At 42.0% G+C, this 17,518-nt stretch overlaps 1 protein-coding gene across 1 annotated transcript in view; it reads left to right on the plus strand.

The window, feature by feature from the left end:
• Zdhhc20 (zinc finger DHHC-type containing 20) overlaps window positions 1-17,518 on the plus strand; it is a 60,860-nt gene that overhangs the window by 16,570 nt on the left and 26,772 nt on the right. The window contains exons 3-4 of the mRNA XM_026783282.1: window positions 3,714-3,817; window positions 14,291-14,411. Of these exons, the coding sequence (XP_026639083.1) occupies window positions 3,714-3,817; window positions 14,291-14,411 (225 nt within the window). The remainder of the gene's footprint in view (window positions 1-3,713; window positions 3,818-14,290; window positions 14,412-17,518) is intronic.

The following is a 17,518-nucleotide window of genomic DNA, read 5'->3' on the forward strand; positions in this document are numbered from 1 at the left end:
ACTAGTATGTATTACAGGTTTTTTTAAGCCACCCCATCTTAAAAGAATAGTTTCCTCTTTTTCCCACTTGTTAGAAGCTGTCTTGAAGTTTTATGATACATTGAGTTACAGGTGATTTTTGAACATAGATTTTGATTTTTCTTAGAGCTTTAATTTTTTTACAAATATTTTTACTTTTATACATTTACTTTTTCACATTGGGTATGTGCGCACATGTACACACACTCAGAGGAGGACAACTTTGGGGAGTTGGTTCTCTCCTTCCACCGTGTGGGCCACACTCTCAGTTTGGCGAGTGCCTTTACCTGCTGAGCCATCTTGCCAGCCCACTTTCATAAATGTGACTCAAAGTTTTCCTCTTAATAGTAATGGAAGCTGGGTATGTTGGAACATAATCCAGCACTTGGGAGGCTAAGACCAAGAACATTGTAAGTTTGCAACCTGTAAGCGGAGCCATCTTTGTCCTGCCCTGTCATGTAGTTGCTTTTAAATAATCACTCAGATGCTTAATATTAATTACAAAATATTTGGCCTGTAGTTCAGGCTTATTACTGACTAGCTCCTCTATTTAAATTAACCCTTTTCTGTTAATCTATATGTTGCCGTGTGACCGTGCATCTTGCTTCTTGGACACCTAAGTTTCTCTTGACTCCACCCTTCTTTCTCCCTGTATATGTGTGACTTTCCCACCTAACTTTATTCTGCCTGGCTTATAGGTTAATTTAGCTTTTATTATCAACCAATGAGAGCAACAGATTTTTACAGAGATGGGAAAGATCATCCCACAGCACAGGCCAGCCTGGTCTATAAGTTTAGGATCAACCTAGGTTATATATCAAGACCCTGTTGCTGGGCAACGATAGCATGTGCCTTTAATCCCAGCACTTGGGAGGCAGAAGCAGGTGATCTCTGAGTTTGAGGCCAGCCTGGTCTACAGAGCAAGTTCCAGGACAGCTAGGGCTGCACGGAGAAACCCTGTCTTGGGGGGTTTCAAGAGAAACCTTGAGGGGGAAAAAGGAGAGAGAATTGAAGGGCAGCTTAGTAGTAGGCTACTAACACACACACACACACACACACACACACACACGCACACGACTCTAAGTGGTCCTCAGCCCTCCAGCCCCTCAAGGAAAAAAATAGCACATCACATGAATTTGAATTTAGTTAAGAGCAGTATTTTCTTTTATTATTATTTGTTATTGTCTGTTAATTATATCCCAAGTATTGTGCTAAGAAGTTAATTATATTTAACTGAAATGTGTTTTAAAGCAAACCATTTTGTGTGTATGGAGAGTAGAAATTTCCTAAAGGAATAGTAAATGTTAAAAGTTGAAGCATCTGTTTATGCTAATCTTGGTTGTAAGTAATCAAGTTTAAAGTACTTGTGTGCTGACATCCGTCTTAAATGCTGTGACCCTTTAATATTGCTCCTCATGCATTTGTGACCTCCCCAACTATAAAATTATAGTTATTTTGCTACTGTTACAAATACTAATGTAAATAGTTTGGGACGTAGAGGTTTGTCAAAGGGATCCTGGTCCACAAGTTGAGAACCAATGGTGTAAGTGAAGACTGCTAGCTTGATTGACGGACAGGAAATGAATACAGGACGTACTGGTGAACTAGCACTTCAGAGTCAGTGAGTGGCCTTAGAGCTGGGTCAGAGAAGGGAGTGAGCCCCCAAATGGGTTCCCAAAGGAAAAATCAATCACTCAGTGTTTGTTTGGTTTTTTTTGGGGGGGGGGTGTTTGTTCTTTTGAGACAGAGTTACTCTAGCTCTGGATCCTGCCCTAGAACTAGCTCTGTAGACCAGGCTGGCCTTGAACTCAAAGAGATCCACTTGCCTCCGCCTCCCAAGTGCTGGGATTAAAGTTGTGCGCCACCACTGCCCGGCAACTCAATATTTTTTGAGTCCACTCAATAGACTACAAGATTTGACCTGAAGGGAACAGACAACGTAGAGAAATGCAGCTTGCTGAGGAGCCAGAATGTTTACAGTGGACAGCATTAGTGGAAATGAAAAGAAAGAGTACTTTAGCTCTGGGAGGAAGTCATGAGACACTGGCACAGAAGTAAACTGACTAGTTAAATGCTGACTAAAAAAGTGGAGGAAAACAATTTTCGGTGACAGAAGTGAAGAACTTTAGATTTTTATCAAGCAGTTATGAATTTCAGTTCTGACATTAAGGCTTCTTACAAGTGACATTAAAATTCTCTGATCCTTGTATTTACATGCCTAAGGTTAGAAAGAAAGCCGGTGTCATATGCTAAGAGGCTTTCAGTAGGAAGAAATGAAGAATTGAGAAGCTAAAGTCAACTGTGACTAGAAAGTCCCCTTGTTTGGTTAGGACACCTGGTGTTTTGCATTTATTAATTTATCATTCTTAAGCATTTGATGACTATAGAAACAAGTGTTTTATCGAAGTCTGCGCAGTTGTGAGGAAAAGTAAGTTCTGAGAGTGGAGAGAACTTTATAGTCTGACTTTAAAGATGAATCGAGTTCAAACTTGTCTTCAGAGTGTGTTTGTGTAAAATTTCACACCAAAACACATAAAGGGTTCAGCTCTGGCCATTGATTCTTGCCTCTTATAAGAACTAACCTTGTTCATTTCAGATAGAAAAACTGCAGAGCACAACAAAAGGCTTAATATTATACCAGTGAGTGATAGTTGGAGTCCCAGATGTCAACTGTGACACTAGTGTACTTGGAAAAGATTATGGTAGAAGTTCACAGTGGCTGCCTTTTTTTTTGTTACCCTATGTTGAACAAGAGAATAAATTTTAGAATACTCTAACCCAGACAGGAATTGTTTTTCAAATTTATTCATTATTGTTTAATAAAACTTTTTGTCTTTCTGTTTCCAGTTCCCCTTGGTGTGATGTTTATAGTGATGGATCCTTTTAAATAATTTTTAAGTCAGTGAGAATTAACATTTAAGGAAAACTCAATTACAGTGAGCAGCAGCTATGTGCACATGGTTCGCACTAGTTCTCTCCGGCCAGCGTGGCAGGAGAAGCAGAGGCAGGAGTAAATCCAGGCCATCTTGGACTGGAAAGTAAGTTCAAGGCCAGCCTGTCAAAAACTCTCTTTTCCAAAGTTCTAGTCTTTAATCCTAGCACTGGAGGCAAAGGCATAAGGAAATAGGTGAGCTCAAGGCCACCCTGGTATCCAAAGCAAATTCCAGGACATTCAGGGCTATTACACAGAGACACCCTCAAAACAAAAGATTCAAACCCAGTTGGGAGTGGTGGCACACATTTTTAACCCAAGCACTCAGAAGGTAGAGGCAGGTGGATCTCTGAGTTCGATTTTGAGACCAGCCTGGTCTACATGGTGAGTGCCAGGAATATGTAGGGAGGCACCATCTCAAAAAAGAAAGGAAGGAAGGAAACCAAACTCAGTGAGCAAAAATTTTCAAAGGTGTTTTTTTAACTTAGAGCCTCAGCAACTAAATGTAATTAATTCTTACCAAATGTAGCCTTTATTCATAAAGTTAGGTTTATAAGCTTATTTTATAACTTTACACCTTGAAATAACAAGGGTAGCATATATCTTTATATCTCTTACTGTTGTAGCATAAAGATAAAGGAGTTTATATATTTGATATTTAAATGAAAGTTTTTATTAAATCAGGTCTTGTGATCATACTGTTCTAATGTATTTTTTCTTTTCACCCAGACTCAATAAAATATTATTTGTTTTTATTTACCAGGAAAGACCGTTGTTTACCTTGTGGCTTTCCATCTGTTCTTTGTTATGTTTGTATGGTCCTATTGGATGACAATATTCACATCTCCTGCTAGCCCCTCCAAAGAGGTAAATTTTATGTTGGTAAATTGTCAATGCTTTAACTGATTATGGAATGATATCCCCTGTGTTACCTGTGTTAAAACCCTGCATGATACCTTTGTCTGTTTCCGTTTGTAAAATTCCTGGGTAGTGTGAGTCATTGACTTGTTCTCAGTACAGTTTACTGACAGCACAGTAAATGTTTAGTTGTCCTAACACTTTACTGGCATGCTGAATTTTCTTAACACTGGGGTAAGAAGTTCAGGGTCAGAATTGAGTTAGGTCAGCGGGGCTGGGTTTTAGAAACTCCTCCATCATATTTTCTCAGGCATGAACAGTTGTGCTGTATCTAAATCACCTGTCACTGTGGAAAACAGTTATTCAGGGTTCGTCTTGCTGTGACTGCATTTTTCTGCTTGGAGGATGCAATTGGAAAATATTTTAAACATTTAAGTGCAGAAGGTTTTGCGACTGGAGTCTTTCTTACCTTGACACAGATGAGTTCTTCCTTGCTGAAATGTAATGTAGCGTGGTGATGAAGCTGCCTCTCTAGGCTGGGCGTGGTGGTGGTTCACTCCTGTTAACGTAGCTTTCAGCGGGAAGATGGCAAATCCAAAGCCAGCCTTGGACACTGTGAGACCCTGTCCTCCAAACAAGCAAATAACATGTACGCGCACACACACCCTGCACGTGTGCGCGCATACACACACCCACTGCATATGCACAGAGTTAAGACTGTTTGAGGTTTTTGTTTTTGTTTTTCTACACATTAATTTCTGAGCTTCGGTTTTCTTCTCAGAAAATTGTGTCTGTCTCTGTGGGATGCATGTGAGGACTGACATTTTCCAATTTTTAAGATATTCCTGTTTCAGGATGAATATTCAAATATTGGATGATAGAAGTAATATAATTGTTTTCCTTCATGTTAACTTTTCAGAATTTGTTAAAAATTATAGACCATTTAATTTAAAATGCCAACTTCCATTTAATATTCTATAGACAGTCTGTATATAGAAAATAAAGTCCCAGGTGTACCCTTGGTAAGATGTCACACAAAGTAGGCCAGGTGTCTTAGTCAGGGTTACTCTTGCTGTGGAGAAACACCATGACCAAAGCAAGTTAGGGAGGAAAGGGTTGATTTGGCTGACACTTCCACATCAGTGTTCATAGAAGGCAGTCAGGAAGGAACTCACACAGGGCGGGAACTTGGAGGCAGAAGCAGAAATCATGGAGGGGTGCCCTTACTGGATTGCTCTGTGTGACTTTCTTAACCCAGGACGGCCACCCTGGGGATAGCTCCACCCACAGTGGCTTGGCCCTGCCCCTTCCCTCACTGCTTAAGAAAATCCCCTGCAGCCAGATCTTAAGGAGACATTTTCTTGAGTTTCCCTGCTTTCAGATAACTCTAGCTTGTGTCAAGTTGGCATAAAACTAGTTAGTACGTCTGGCTACTCTTTAATCCCAGCTCTGGGAGGCAGAGGCAGATCTCTGAGTTTGAAGCCAGCCTAGTCTATACACAGCAGATTCCAGGACAGCCTGAGCTACTTAGTAAAGAGACTGCCTCAGAAACAAACAAACATTACTTCCCAGAAACTGAGTACATATGTTAGCCATTATCCCACCCAGTTCAGGGACCAGAATATTCCCGTCATCAGTCATCTCATAACAAATCATTCTTCTGCCTTATTTGTACATAGATTCATTTCTTTCATTCTCATATGTTGTGTGTCTGCCTTTTCTTTAGCATTCTAATTATAGGGTTCATCTGTGTTGTTGTAGGTCATTTTTGCTATTATTCTTCTGTTGTGGAGGATAATGTTGTGTTTACCAGGCCTGTTGTTTAGGGTGGTTACAGTAGGGCTGTACATGTCTCTCTGGGATCGGAGCTGCTGTCAGTTACACGTATGCTGAATTTGAGCAGATAAGGCTACACAAGCTATTGTCAATTTTCCATTCGGAAAGTAAACCCATAAATCAAACCTAATTGTTTGTTAGATAATGTTCTTTGAACATTGGTAATGGTTAGTCCTTAAAGTTACATTACAAACTTCTATCCATTCATAATCTTTTAAGTTGAAAAATACCTAACTAAGTGATTCTTAGTAGTGATGTCTTGAAAATATAGGGCATGGAGGTGCATGCCTTTAATCCGAGCACTCGGAAAGCACGGGTAGGCAGGTTTACATAGTAAGACCCTATTTCAAAACAAAACGACAGAAGCTAAAAGAGTAAGCTTGTGTAACAAGTAAATGTTCCCAACACAGGAAATAAGTAGAGAATCAGAACAGTGAGAACTCCACCTGAGACGCTTGAGGGGCCCAGAATTGGTTCTGGAGTCACACCACTCTGTCACTTGCCAGCGGTGTCTGGAGATTTCCTTTACCGCTTCCTCTGGCAAATGAGATAGACACAGACAGCATTCCCTTGTGGGAGTGTCCTGCATGGATTGCTGACGGACTGGATAAATAGTAAATACACATAAAATGTGTACAGTACTCTAAGAATGGCCTAACATCATGGGGCTGCTAAATGTTAACTGTGGTGGTTTATTATATTGCCTCGACCTTACCTTTTTATACCTATTGTCCCATACATTCCCACTACTCCACAGACTCTTCAAGCTAAGTTTGGTCCACTGGCCCTGCCTAGAACTGTACGTCTGCTCTGCCATTATCTTAAGGTTCCTATTGCTGTGAAGAGACACTATGAACACAGCAACTCTTAGAAGGAAATCATTTAATTGAGGGGACTCGCTTAGAGTTTCAGAGGTTCAGTCCATTGTTATCACGGCAGGAGCATGGTGGTGTTAAAGGGGCTCGAGAATATATTTAGGTGTAAGATAGGGATAAATACTCTCGGATACAGATCAGATGCCCGTGTCCTGCCGTTCTGCCCAGGGACCAGCCGCTCCTTGCTCTGACTCTGACCACCTGAGGGAGAGGGGTCACACCTCTCTGGCTCTTAAGTGGTCACAGACACAGACAAGACCAAGCCCTAGGACTTTCCCCAAAAGTCATTGGCTAAATGGATTGGATTGAAATCCCTCCTAATAATGCTGCTCCCTCTGAGATTATCAAACTACCACAGTACGGAGCTCACCTGGTACTTGGACATGTTTCACTTTATCAAACTTAAAGTCCCTGAGACACAGATCTTTCACTGTGTTCAGTTCTTCACAATACCCGCGCCCAAAAATCTGGCACATCGTGGATATTTGACAAATGTTGAACGAATTTTTAAGTCCTCAAGAGCTACCTAAACTAAGTCTTTTGATAGCCAAGAGAAGAAGTAAAACCAAAAATTGTTTTTCTCGTTGAGATGCCGTACACTGATGGATAGCATTATAGATGAATTTGCAGAACTCCTGAGCTTGCTGCTGCGGAACCGTTTTAGGTCAGAAGTGAAAGAGTGTGAGTGTTAGGACTCAGGGAATCGGATCGGCTTAAAAAGCAAAAACTAAATTTTTTTAGGGGAGTTGAGTTATAATAATGTTGGAATTTCTTTCTAGTCTTGTGTCTCTGCTGGATTAGAGATTGCGTGGAAATCAGCAGACGCCTGGTCTTTATGTGAAAGTCAAAGGTGGTAAACGAGCAAATGACAGAACAATTGTAAATTTAGAGGATTGAAGTAAAGTTGGGAAAAGTGATATGGCCTAGCATAGCTGGGTAAAAGTTACTCTGGGAGGAACAAGCTCCTTTTCGGTGGTAGCTAGACAGTAGTGCTCAGGGAGGAGGTGGAGTCCAGCTGAGGTGTTTCTCAGTCTCTCCCTGAGCTTCCTGTTGTGCACTGCAGTGTCACCATTGTCTAAATCAGACCTGGTTATATAAAAAGGCAGCGGACTAAAACCTGAAAGATGGCTGAAAGGGCAGCTGCAGACGTAAACAGCTGTCATCATGCCATCTCCTTAACATAGATATCTGCTTGTTTTTCTTGTTTCGTTTCTGTCATTCTGGTTTTGGACAATGTTTCTTTCTGTAATCTAAACTGGCCTTATATCTTGGCAGTCCTCCTACCTCAGCCTGCCCTGCCAAGTGCTGGGTTGTAAGCATGAGCCCCCATGCCCAGCAAAATGTTATCCTCTCTAAAAGGAAAATTGGACTCACCTGTAGGGAACTCCACAATTAGCTGATGCTGATTGGGGAGGACAGGTACCAGTAGGTGTATGAGAACTGCGTGGAATGGGGGTTGGACCTGTACACCAATATAAACTATGGTACTACTGAGAGACCAGAGGGAGGGACAAAAGGAGACCAGCACGGTCCACAGGCAAAGGACAGTTTATAAAGGGAGAAAGGAAAACCCCTTGTTAGAAGGAGTTGGTTTGTTTTGATTGGGCATGTTAATCAGGGCAGCCAAAAGGAGGCTTTTGATTGCTGAACTTTGATAGCTGGACCCTGGTTGGTCAGCCTTGGGAAGGAAGTCCCCAGATAAGAGAATGGGCCTTAGTGGAATGTAATCTAACAGCAAGGCAGAGGTAATGGGGAGGGGCAAGGCCTGTCAGAGCCAAGTTTGCCATTCCCTGACCTGCTAGAGTCTTACCACTGTTTCCTGCTTATAATTGTGCAGAAACTGCCAGTCTACTGCAAGATACAGATCATGTTCATGCATGTGGTACCTAATAGGCCAGCTCTGCTCTGTAGCTGCAGCAATCTTAGACCTTCATCACCTTTGCAGGGGAACTAGCTCTTCCAGCAGCAGGCTGTTCACATCCTGTTGGCTCTCACTGTTCCCTTGCCAAGATTTTTTTCTTTGTCTTTCTGGAAAACACCCCTTATCTAGCTTAGATACAACTGTCTCCAAGAATCTCATTTGAAATGAATATTTTATCTTACTTTGGAATAAAGATTACGATTAACATAGATTAAAAAGTCTTTGATTTCATTAACGTGTATGATGTATTTTGATCATACTCAGTCTCCATTATCTTACCCCAGCCCTCTGAATCCCTTTTCCCCAACAAGGTCCCTCCTTTGTATACACACAAATGTGTGTGATTATGGTTCACTGAGTCGGATTAGGGTGGCCTGCCTGAGCATGGGCATGGAGTTATTTACTGGAGCATGAGCAATTTACCTGTGAACACACCGCTGAGTAAAAATGATTTCCCCATCTCTGTACCATTAACGGCCAGCTCGGCTTGGGGTAAGGCCGTAGGAGCCTCCTATTTGTGATGGCATGTTGACTCAGGCTTGTGCAGGAAGCCATGCCCGCTGAGTCCATGAGTGCAGTGACCAGTTGTTGTCCTACTCCACTGCTACCACAGAGGTTAGGCTGCAAGAGCCCAGCTGCAGCCTGAAGATATTCTGTTCCCTAAGGCACCGACCCTTTCTGAGTTACAAAGGGAACTTAACTGCATCTCTGTCCCTCTAAAGAACTCAAGATTCAAAGGTGCTGGTGGTAGACTCCTGTGTCTGTCCCCCGCCCCCCCAGGCTTGAATAGTAAGCAGCTCACCTCAGCCTCCCAAGGTGGCCTTCTGCTTTTTCTCGCCCCTCCTTAAAAACCCTTCTCCACCTGGCTCCTCCTACCCCTTCCTGTCAGCTAGTTGCTGGCGCAGCCTCCTGACCACAGGTGACTTTTATTTAATTAAACAGATCTTTGCACCATTAAACAAATGCTCCAGAGCATAAACAAAAGTAACACACCTTAAAATAATATTTTACCACCTCCATGTCATGTCCAGAAAACAGTGTTTTATCACACCTTCCTTCTATTTCTGCTGCCTCCTTCCACCGTGTTTCCTGAGCTTTGGAAAGGATTCTGGAGATGTTGTGTTGAGGAGCTGACCACTCAACAGTCAGCTTACTCTTAGCATTTTGGCCAGTTATAAGTCTCTCATTATTAGCAATTGGCCGCAGCTGAGACTGCAGCTCTACTGCATGGGTACAGACTTGAGCAGTTATAAGACAGGACAACAGTAATCACAATGACATGTCCCTACCCCCACCCAGCTCCCACCTCCAGCCGTGGGTATTATCTAGATTTACACTACCAGGAATGTGGATGAGGGCATCAGGGCCTGTCAGAAAAGTGGTCGGTTACTTCACAACAGTCTTGCTGTTACTGTTCCGGTGGACACCTTCCTGGCAGGTACAGCTATTCTAGTGCACAGAGCCCTCTGCTGGGCTGCATAGCACCTGTAATGCTATTACACTGGCTTGTATTTTTGGAATTCTTTGTTTGGAAGGCAATATTTGCTTTTATTCATCTTTTTAAAAATTTATTCTTATTTTATTGGTGTTTGCCTGTATATATGTCTGTGTGAGGATGTTGGATTCTGGAGTTGCCATGTCGGTGCTGGGAATTGAACCCAGGTCCTCTGAAAGAGCAGTTAGTGCTTTTAACCACTGAGCCATCTCTCAGGCTCCTATTTTAGTCATCTTTGGACCTGTGCCTTTTAAAACAGTGCTGACTTTAAAGATTCGCTATTTTTATGCAGAGTGTTCTGCCTGCGTGTATGAGTGTGCACTGCATGTGTTTGGTGCCAGTGGAGGTCAGACAAGTGCCGAGACCCCGTTGTAAGCTGCCATGCCAGTGCTGGGAGCTGCACTCAGGTCCTCTGCAGAAACAGCACATGTTCTTAATCACTGGACCAGCCATTTCTTCAGCCCCACCGCCTAGCTATTGTTTTGTTGTTATAGCTGTTGTTTTGTTTTGAGACAGGGTTTTAATATATGTTTATGGTTAGACTCTGGAGTGAGCCTGTAGTCTGACTACACAGGAAGCTGAGAGAGGAGATTTGCTTGAATTCAGGAGTTTGGGATCACCCTAAACAATGTAGCAAAACTGTCCCTTTAAAACAAAAATAATAATTTAAAAACATTTATTCTTAGTCATTTTGCTGCTGGTGATTGAACCCAGGACTTTGTGTGTGCTAAAGGCAAGCTGAGCCATCCTTGGTCTAATATTTAAGTGGAATTTTCTGAACATTGAATTTAAGGTCATAATGGCATATTGTAATTTAATTTGAATTACACTCAGTAGTATTGAGTGTTGTATACCCTGATATCTGAAATTTTTTTATTTGTTTTAAGCTTCTCATTGTTTTATAACTATCTTAGGATGTCTACTGCATGAAGAGACACCATGACCACAGGAACTCATAAAGGAAAATATTTAATTGGGGCTGGCTTACAGTTTCACAGGTTTACTCCATTGTCATCATAGCAGGTGGCATGCAGGCAGACATGGTGCTGCAGAAGAAGCTGAGAGTTCTATGTCTTGATCCACATGTAGCGGGGAGAGAGTGTCACAGTGAGTGTATGTGAGACCTCAAAGCCCACCTCCACAGTGAAATTTTCTTCAACAAGGCCACACCTCCTAATAGTGCCAGACATTCAGACACTTGAGTCTACGGAGCCCATTCCTATCCAAACCATCACAATAACCTTTGAATTCTGAATTCAAACCATCGCAGTAATGGTAAAGATGGGTACACAAATGTGCAATCAAGCCAAGGTCTGAAATATCACTACAGGCTAGATATCTCAGCCTAGAGGGATTGCAGATTTCTGACCAGATTCTCTGCTAAATATTTATTGAACATCATACCATGAGATTTTATCTTTCTTTCTGAAAGTGTTCAGCTGTCTGTGAGGCTGAGGAAAGTTTGAGAGTGTGCATGTGTTCTGACTGCTCTTTCTGCTGTTCACTTTGTGAAAGCAGTGCTGGAGAATCTAGGAAGACAGCATTAGCATTCGGATGCACTATGCTAGAGAATCTAGGAAGACAGCATTAGCATTCGGTTGCACAGTGCTGGAGAATCTAGGAAGACAGCATTAACATTCGGATGCACTGTGCTTGTTGGCATTTCATAAGCAGTTGGTGATAGCAGTTGGAAGAAGCTAGAGCATTTACCTTAGTGGTTGACACAGAGAAGAAGAGCCAGAGAATGCAGACCACCTGTGTGCCAGTATGCTGCAGTCTGGAACCCCTGACTTTCCAGAGTCGCAAGCTCTTGCCTTACTTAAGATATAGAAAAGTCTGTGTGACAGTGGGGCAGCTTCCCGTTTGATTAGCACAGAGCAGTGTTCCTTAAGTGTGACCGTGTGAAAACACGAGCAAAAATAGAGAGTCAGTGTTGTTAAAATATAAAACATTTAAAAAACACGTCTGTTATAATTATTTTTAAAAAGCAAATCTGTGAAATAGACTTGATTAAAAATACAGAAAATCCTAGTTACAAGAAGTCCTAGAAGATGGAAGGACATAAAAAGAAGAGAAATTAAATTCATATTTGGCAGGAAAAAGGTTTCTGAAATTAACCCAGGTGGCCTTGGTGGCCTGTAATCCCAGCACTGGGAATACAGAGGAGAGAGGCTTGAACACTCAAGGCCAGCCTGGGGTACATAGCTGGTTCTAAACCAGTTGCATGGCGCCACCCTAATAAACTAGAGGACTCCATGATATTTTTGTGTGTTTTGTTGTTTTAATTTTTTTCTTTGGTTTTTGTTTGTTTTGGAGAGAGAGAACATGAAGTTGGTAGGGAGGTGGGGAGGATCTAGGAGTTGGGAAGGGAAAAATATATGAATATGATATATTATATGAAAAACTATCCCCCCCCCAATAAAAACCAGCCAAAAACACCTCTGAAAGGAATGTTTTGTTGAGGAAATGAGGTTATCAATGAGATGATGAACCCTGGTAATTCTGGAGAGAATAGCACAGTTGGTTGGCTTTTCAAAAATAAAAATGATGGGGCTAGAGAAGTAGCTGAGCAAACGGGAACACTGACTGCTCCCAGAGGACCTGGATTCAGTGCCCAGCACCATGACAAATGGTGGCTTCAAAGCGCTAAATCCAGCTCCAGGGATCCAGTATCTCTGGACTCTGGTAGCACCTACACTAACGCTCATATTCCCACATGCAGGCATATACCTACATGTATTTAGAAGAAAAAAAATAAAGCTTAAAACAATGGAAAGTATGAATGGGTAGCTTTTATGGCACTTAGGTATTTAGAAAAGGGGCCCCAAAACATGGATTTCTTGCCAGGGATCTCCCTCTCACCCAAGCGTATCAACCTTTGTCTGGCCTTGTAAAAAGTAAAAGTTTGGGGGGACTGGAGAGATGGCTTAACGGTTAAGAGCACTGGCTGCTCTTCCAGAGGACCTGAGTTTGATTCCCAGCTCCCACATGGTGGCTCACAACCATCTGTAATGATATCTGGCACTCTCACGTGTACATGCAGTGCACTTGTACATAAAATATAAATAAATAACTTTAAAAAAAAGTAAAAGTTTCTCTAGAATTCAGCTCGGGTCAGAGAAGCTTCCTTTCATAGAGGGTGGCAGCATTACTACAGAGACACATAGCTGCTCAAAGCACAGAAGTAATTTGCTGAGTGCTCAGCCTTTAATGGGGCGTCTGTATCGCTACTTCCGGGACTCAGGGAGAATTGGGAGGAGACTGAGAGTAGAGGGAGCAGGGTGTGGAGGTGCACACCTTTAGTCCCAGCACTCAGGAGAGTGATTGAGGAAAACACACAACACTGATCTCTGACACCTCTGTACACACACACACACACACACGTATGTATACAGCATTAGCATACATGTACATATACCCACTGTGAACACATACATAAACATGCAAGTGGAGAAGAAAAACACTTGGTAGTAACTTTTACTTTACGTACTTAGTTCACTTACAAATATTTTATATTTACTTATATATATATGCTTATTTTAACTTCATCTATTGTTACATAATTTTCTTTTGTCAGACCTTGCAGCCTAAGTATTTACTTATGGCAATCTTTTGCTGCCTTCCAAGTACTAGGATTGCAGGCATGAGGCATTATACCTAGTTAATAGTAACTTATAAAAAAAGAAAAATTACTTGATGTCGCTAGGCAGTCATTCTTCTACTGAGCCATATTTTCAGCCCCCAATATTTTTTTACTGAATGAATAGATGTGTTAAACTTTTTTTTTTTTTTTTTAATTTTCAATACTGGGTTTCTCCGTAGCAGTTGGTTCCTGTCCTGGAACTAGCTCTTGTAGACCAGGCTGGCCTCTAACTCACAGAGATCCGCCTGCCCCTGCCTCCCGAGTGCTGGGATTAAAGGCATGCGCCACCACCGCCTGGCTAAACTATTTTTTATTAAGGATTTTAATTTCATCTGTAAAAGGCAAAGGTGCAAAAATAGTGGATTTCCTGCCCTATCCAGTCATTACTAGGAAGCACTAATACTTTTTTTCCCCCAAGGCAGAGTTTCTCTGTAGAGCACTGGCTGTCTTAGAACTCCCTTTCTAGACCAGGCTGGCCTTGAACTCACAGAGCTCTGCCTGCCCCTGCCTCCCCAGTGCTGGGATTGAATCACATGGCAGTACCACCCAGCCTAACTCCTTTAGTCTGGGCAGTTTTTGTTAAAATGTACATAAACTTAAGTAAGAAACAAGTTTTGTTCTGCTTCATGAGACTCCCTCTATTTTAGATAAAGCTTTCCCTCAGCACATTAACTAAGAAATATGGGTTTAGTAGTTATTTTTCTCTTTCTAGTTCTACTTGTCAAACTTGGAAAAAGAACGTTATGAGAAGGAGTTCAGCCAAGAAAGACAGCAAGACATTTTAAGAAGAGCCGCAAGAGACTTGCCTGTCTACACCACATCAGCTTCAAAGGGTAAGAGAAATCGGCTGAACTTGGCAAAGGAGTTTTAAATGTCTCTGTCCTGAAGATCTGCTTGGCTTGACTAATCCCTGCATGTGATGCCAGGATCACGGGCTCCTGTTTAATGTATGTTATACAATATTTCAGATGTAAATGGACGCCCACCTGTATTGATGCAGATTGTTGGAGGGCTTCCCTCTCGTGAGTCTGGGTTTGGTTTGTCTCGTTGCCTGCTTTCCTCTAACACTCAGCCTTTCAAGTACTGCTCCCAGAACACTATCATCTGAAAATTCTGCTTTGAATTCATCTATGCTATGTCCTGAATAATAAAAAGAACTCAAGAATGTATGAAAAATGGGAGAATTAGAGACAGCAGGGAAAAAATTGACCAAATTAAGATTTTTTTGTGAGGCCGTGAACTATGAGCTATGTGCTGGCTCGTTTTATGTCAGCATGGCACAAGCAAGAATCCTCAGCAAGGAGGGCGCCTCAGTTGAGAAAATGCCCCCACAAGAAGGGGCTGTGGGCCAACCTATTGAGCATTTTCTTAATTTGCTATTGATGGATGAAGACCCAGCCCATAGTGGGTGGGGTCATGCTGGGTTGTTTTCCTGGGTTCTATAAGAAAGCAAGCTGAGCAAGCCACGGAGAGCAAGCCAGTAAGCAGCACCCTTCATTGTCTCTGATCAGCTTCTGCTTCCAGGCTCCTGTCTGTTGGAGCTCTTGTTCTGACTTTCTTCAGTGATGGACAATGGATGTGGAAGTATAAGCAAATAAACCCTTCCTCCCCAACTTGCTTCAATTCCCAGCAACCACACGGTGGCTCACAACCATCTATAATACCCTCTTCTGGCTTACAGTCATACATGGAGGCAGAATGTTGTATATATAATAAATAAATAGGTCTTTTTTTAAAACAGTAAGAAAAGAAAAACCAAAGAAACGAGTATTTAAAAACCAGTTTAAAAAAAAAAATCCGGGCCGGGCGATGGTGGCGCACGCCTTTAATCCCAGCACTCGGGAGGCAGAGGCAGGCGGATCTCTGTGAGTTCGAGACCAGCCTGGTCTACAAGAGCTAGTTCCAGGACAGGCTCCAAAACCACAGAGAAACCCTGTCTCGAAAAACCAAAAAAACAGGACAAAAAACAAACAAAAAAAAATATACTACACACAGGCAACACATGATAAAAGATATAGTTAGCATATTAAAGTATAGGATACTCTGTTGCAAACTGGGGGTGGTGGCACACACTGTTAATCCCAGCACTCAGGAGGCAGAAGCAGGCAGATATCTGTGAGTTCTGAGACCAGCCTGGTCTGTAAAGCGAATTCCACAATAACCAGGACTACACTGAGAAACCCTGTCTCAAACAAAACAAAGAAGAAACCCAACAACAACAAAAAAAGCAAATAAAAATCATCTAATGTAGATTTAACTGTCATGTTTTCTTTACTAGTGCTGTACAAGTCACTTAGACATTTGAAACCCAAGTTACGGCAGTAGCAACAGAAGCCACAGCCTAATGCTGCTAGCAGTGCAGTCCCAAGTGTCCTTTCGGAGGCTTGAAGGTCAAGCCAGGATTTGTGACACAGATCACAAAATTTCAGAAGGAGTCAATATGAAGCAGAGTTGGAGTTTATTAAGAAAAACGATAGGTTCAGCCTTCTTTCTACTCTGCTGAAGGACCAGAGTTTGGTCCCAGTATCCACGTCATGGGGCTCATAGCCACCTGTAACTAGCTCCAAGGGAAACCAATACCCTCTTCTAGCCACCACAGGCACCTGTGTCCACGTGCACATACTCACGGAAACACACACTTACGTACCTAATTAAAAACAAACACTTCTAAAAAGTTTCTGATATAGATATACACCAGTGCTAGAGAGGTTACCAGCTTAGGAGAAAGATGGCTGTGCCCACAGGAGTGGGCTTCTCAGGAAGGAGTTACTTTTCTGTCTTAACAAAAGCTGGGTTTTGAAGTTACATTGTTAAAAACGCTTAAGAGATTAAGTAAAGGTATTTTGGTATATTATTTTTTTTTTGTAAATGAGACCACTATGGGATCTTTAAGGTACATTGTACAGATTTCAGATTGAAAGGATAGAAACAGTTCAGAAAGCCAGAGGAACTCTAACCGTGCATTGTACAGAGGTCAGAGTACGCAATTTGACTGTACCATGGTTCATGTTGTCTGTGAGGTCTTCTTCATTCTTAGCCGGAAGGATGAGAACCCTTCCCTCCCCTGCCTCCTATCCTGTTGCAGTTTCTTCATTTCAGCCTGAGGGTCCGTCTGCTCTCTGGGTCTGTAGAAATGCCACATGAGATGAGAGAAAGCATGCGAGTGTGCATCCCGGCGTGAGATGAGAGAAAGCACTTGAGTGTGCATCTCAGCGTGTGATGAGGTTTTAGCAGAACTCATTTCCAAAAAGTGACAGCTAATATTAAGCAGTCCTTTTTATTTTATGAAGAATTTTGAAACAACTAGTTGATAATAGTACTTGTAGTTCTATATATTAGATGTTTTTAACCCCGTTCCATACTTGCAATGGGTTTATGAATTCCCAAGTTTAGCAAAATTTGGACAGTGTGTAATTTTCAAAACAGCAGGTTGATAGCTATATCCTTTTTTGTTATTTGTTTGTTTGTTTTTTATTTTGTTTTGACACAGGGTTTCTCCATGTAGCCCTGGCTATACTGGAACTCCCTCAGTAGACCAGACTGACTTCAAACTCAGAAATCTCATGAGTGCTGGCATTAAAGGTGTTCACCTTTATTTCTAGAAAGGGGCAGTATTTATCATTCGTAGAACTCACAAGTATTCATTGAACAAATGAAAAAACATCTGTACCTTGCTCTATTTCTGTCATTGACACTGTCCTTTTTTTGGTTGCTCTGTACAAGAATGAAGTTTCCTTTGATTGTGCAACTATTTGCCTTTATCTGCTCATTTGTTAAGTACGGTTTCCTTCCTCCCTCTATCACTCCTTTAGACATGATTTCAATATGGAGCCCTAGGCCGGGCGATAGTGGCGCACGCCTTTAGTCCCAGCACTCGGGAGGCAGAGGCAGGCGGATCTCTGTGAGTTCGAGACCAGCCTGGTCTACGGGGCTAGTTCCA

The sequence above is a fragment of the Microtus ochrogaster genome, chromosome 17, assembly GCF_000317375.1.
Source record: "Microtus ochrogaster isolate Prairie Vole_2 chromosome 17, MicOch1.0, whole genome shotgun sequence".
Lineage (NCBI taxonomy): Eukaryota > Metazoa > Chordata > Mammalia > Rodentia > Cricetidae > Microtus > Microtus ochrogaster.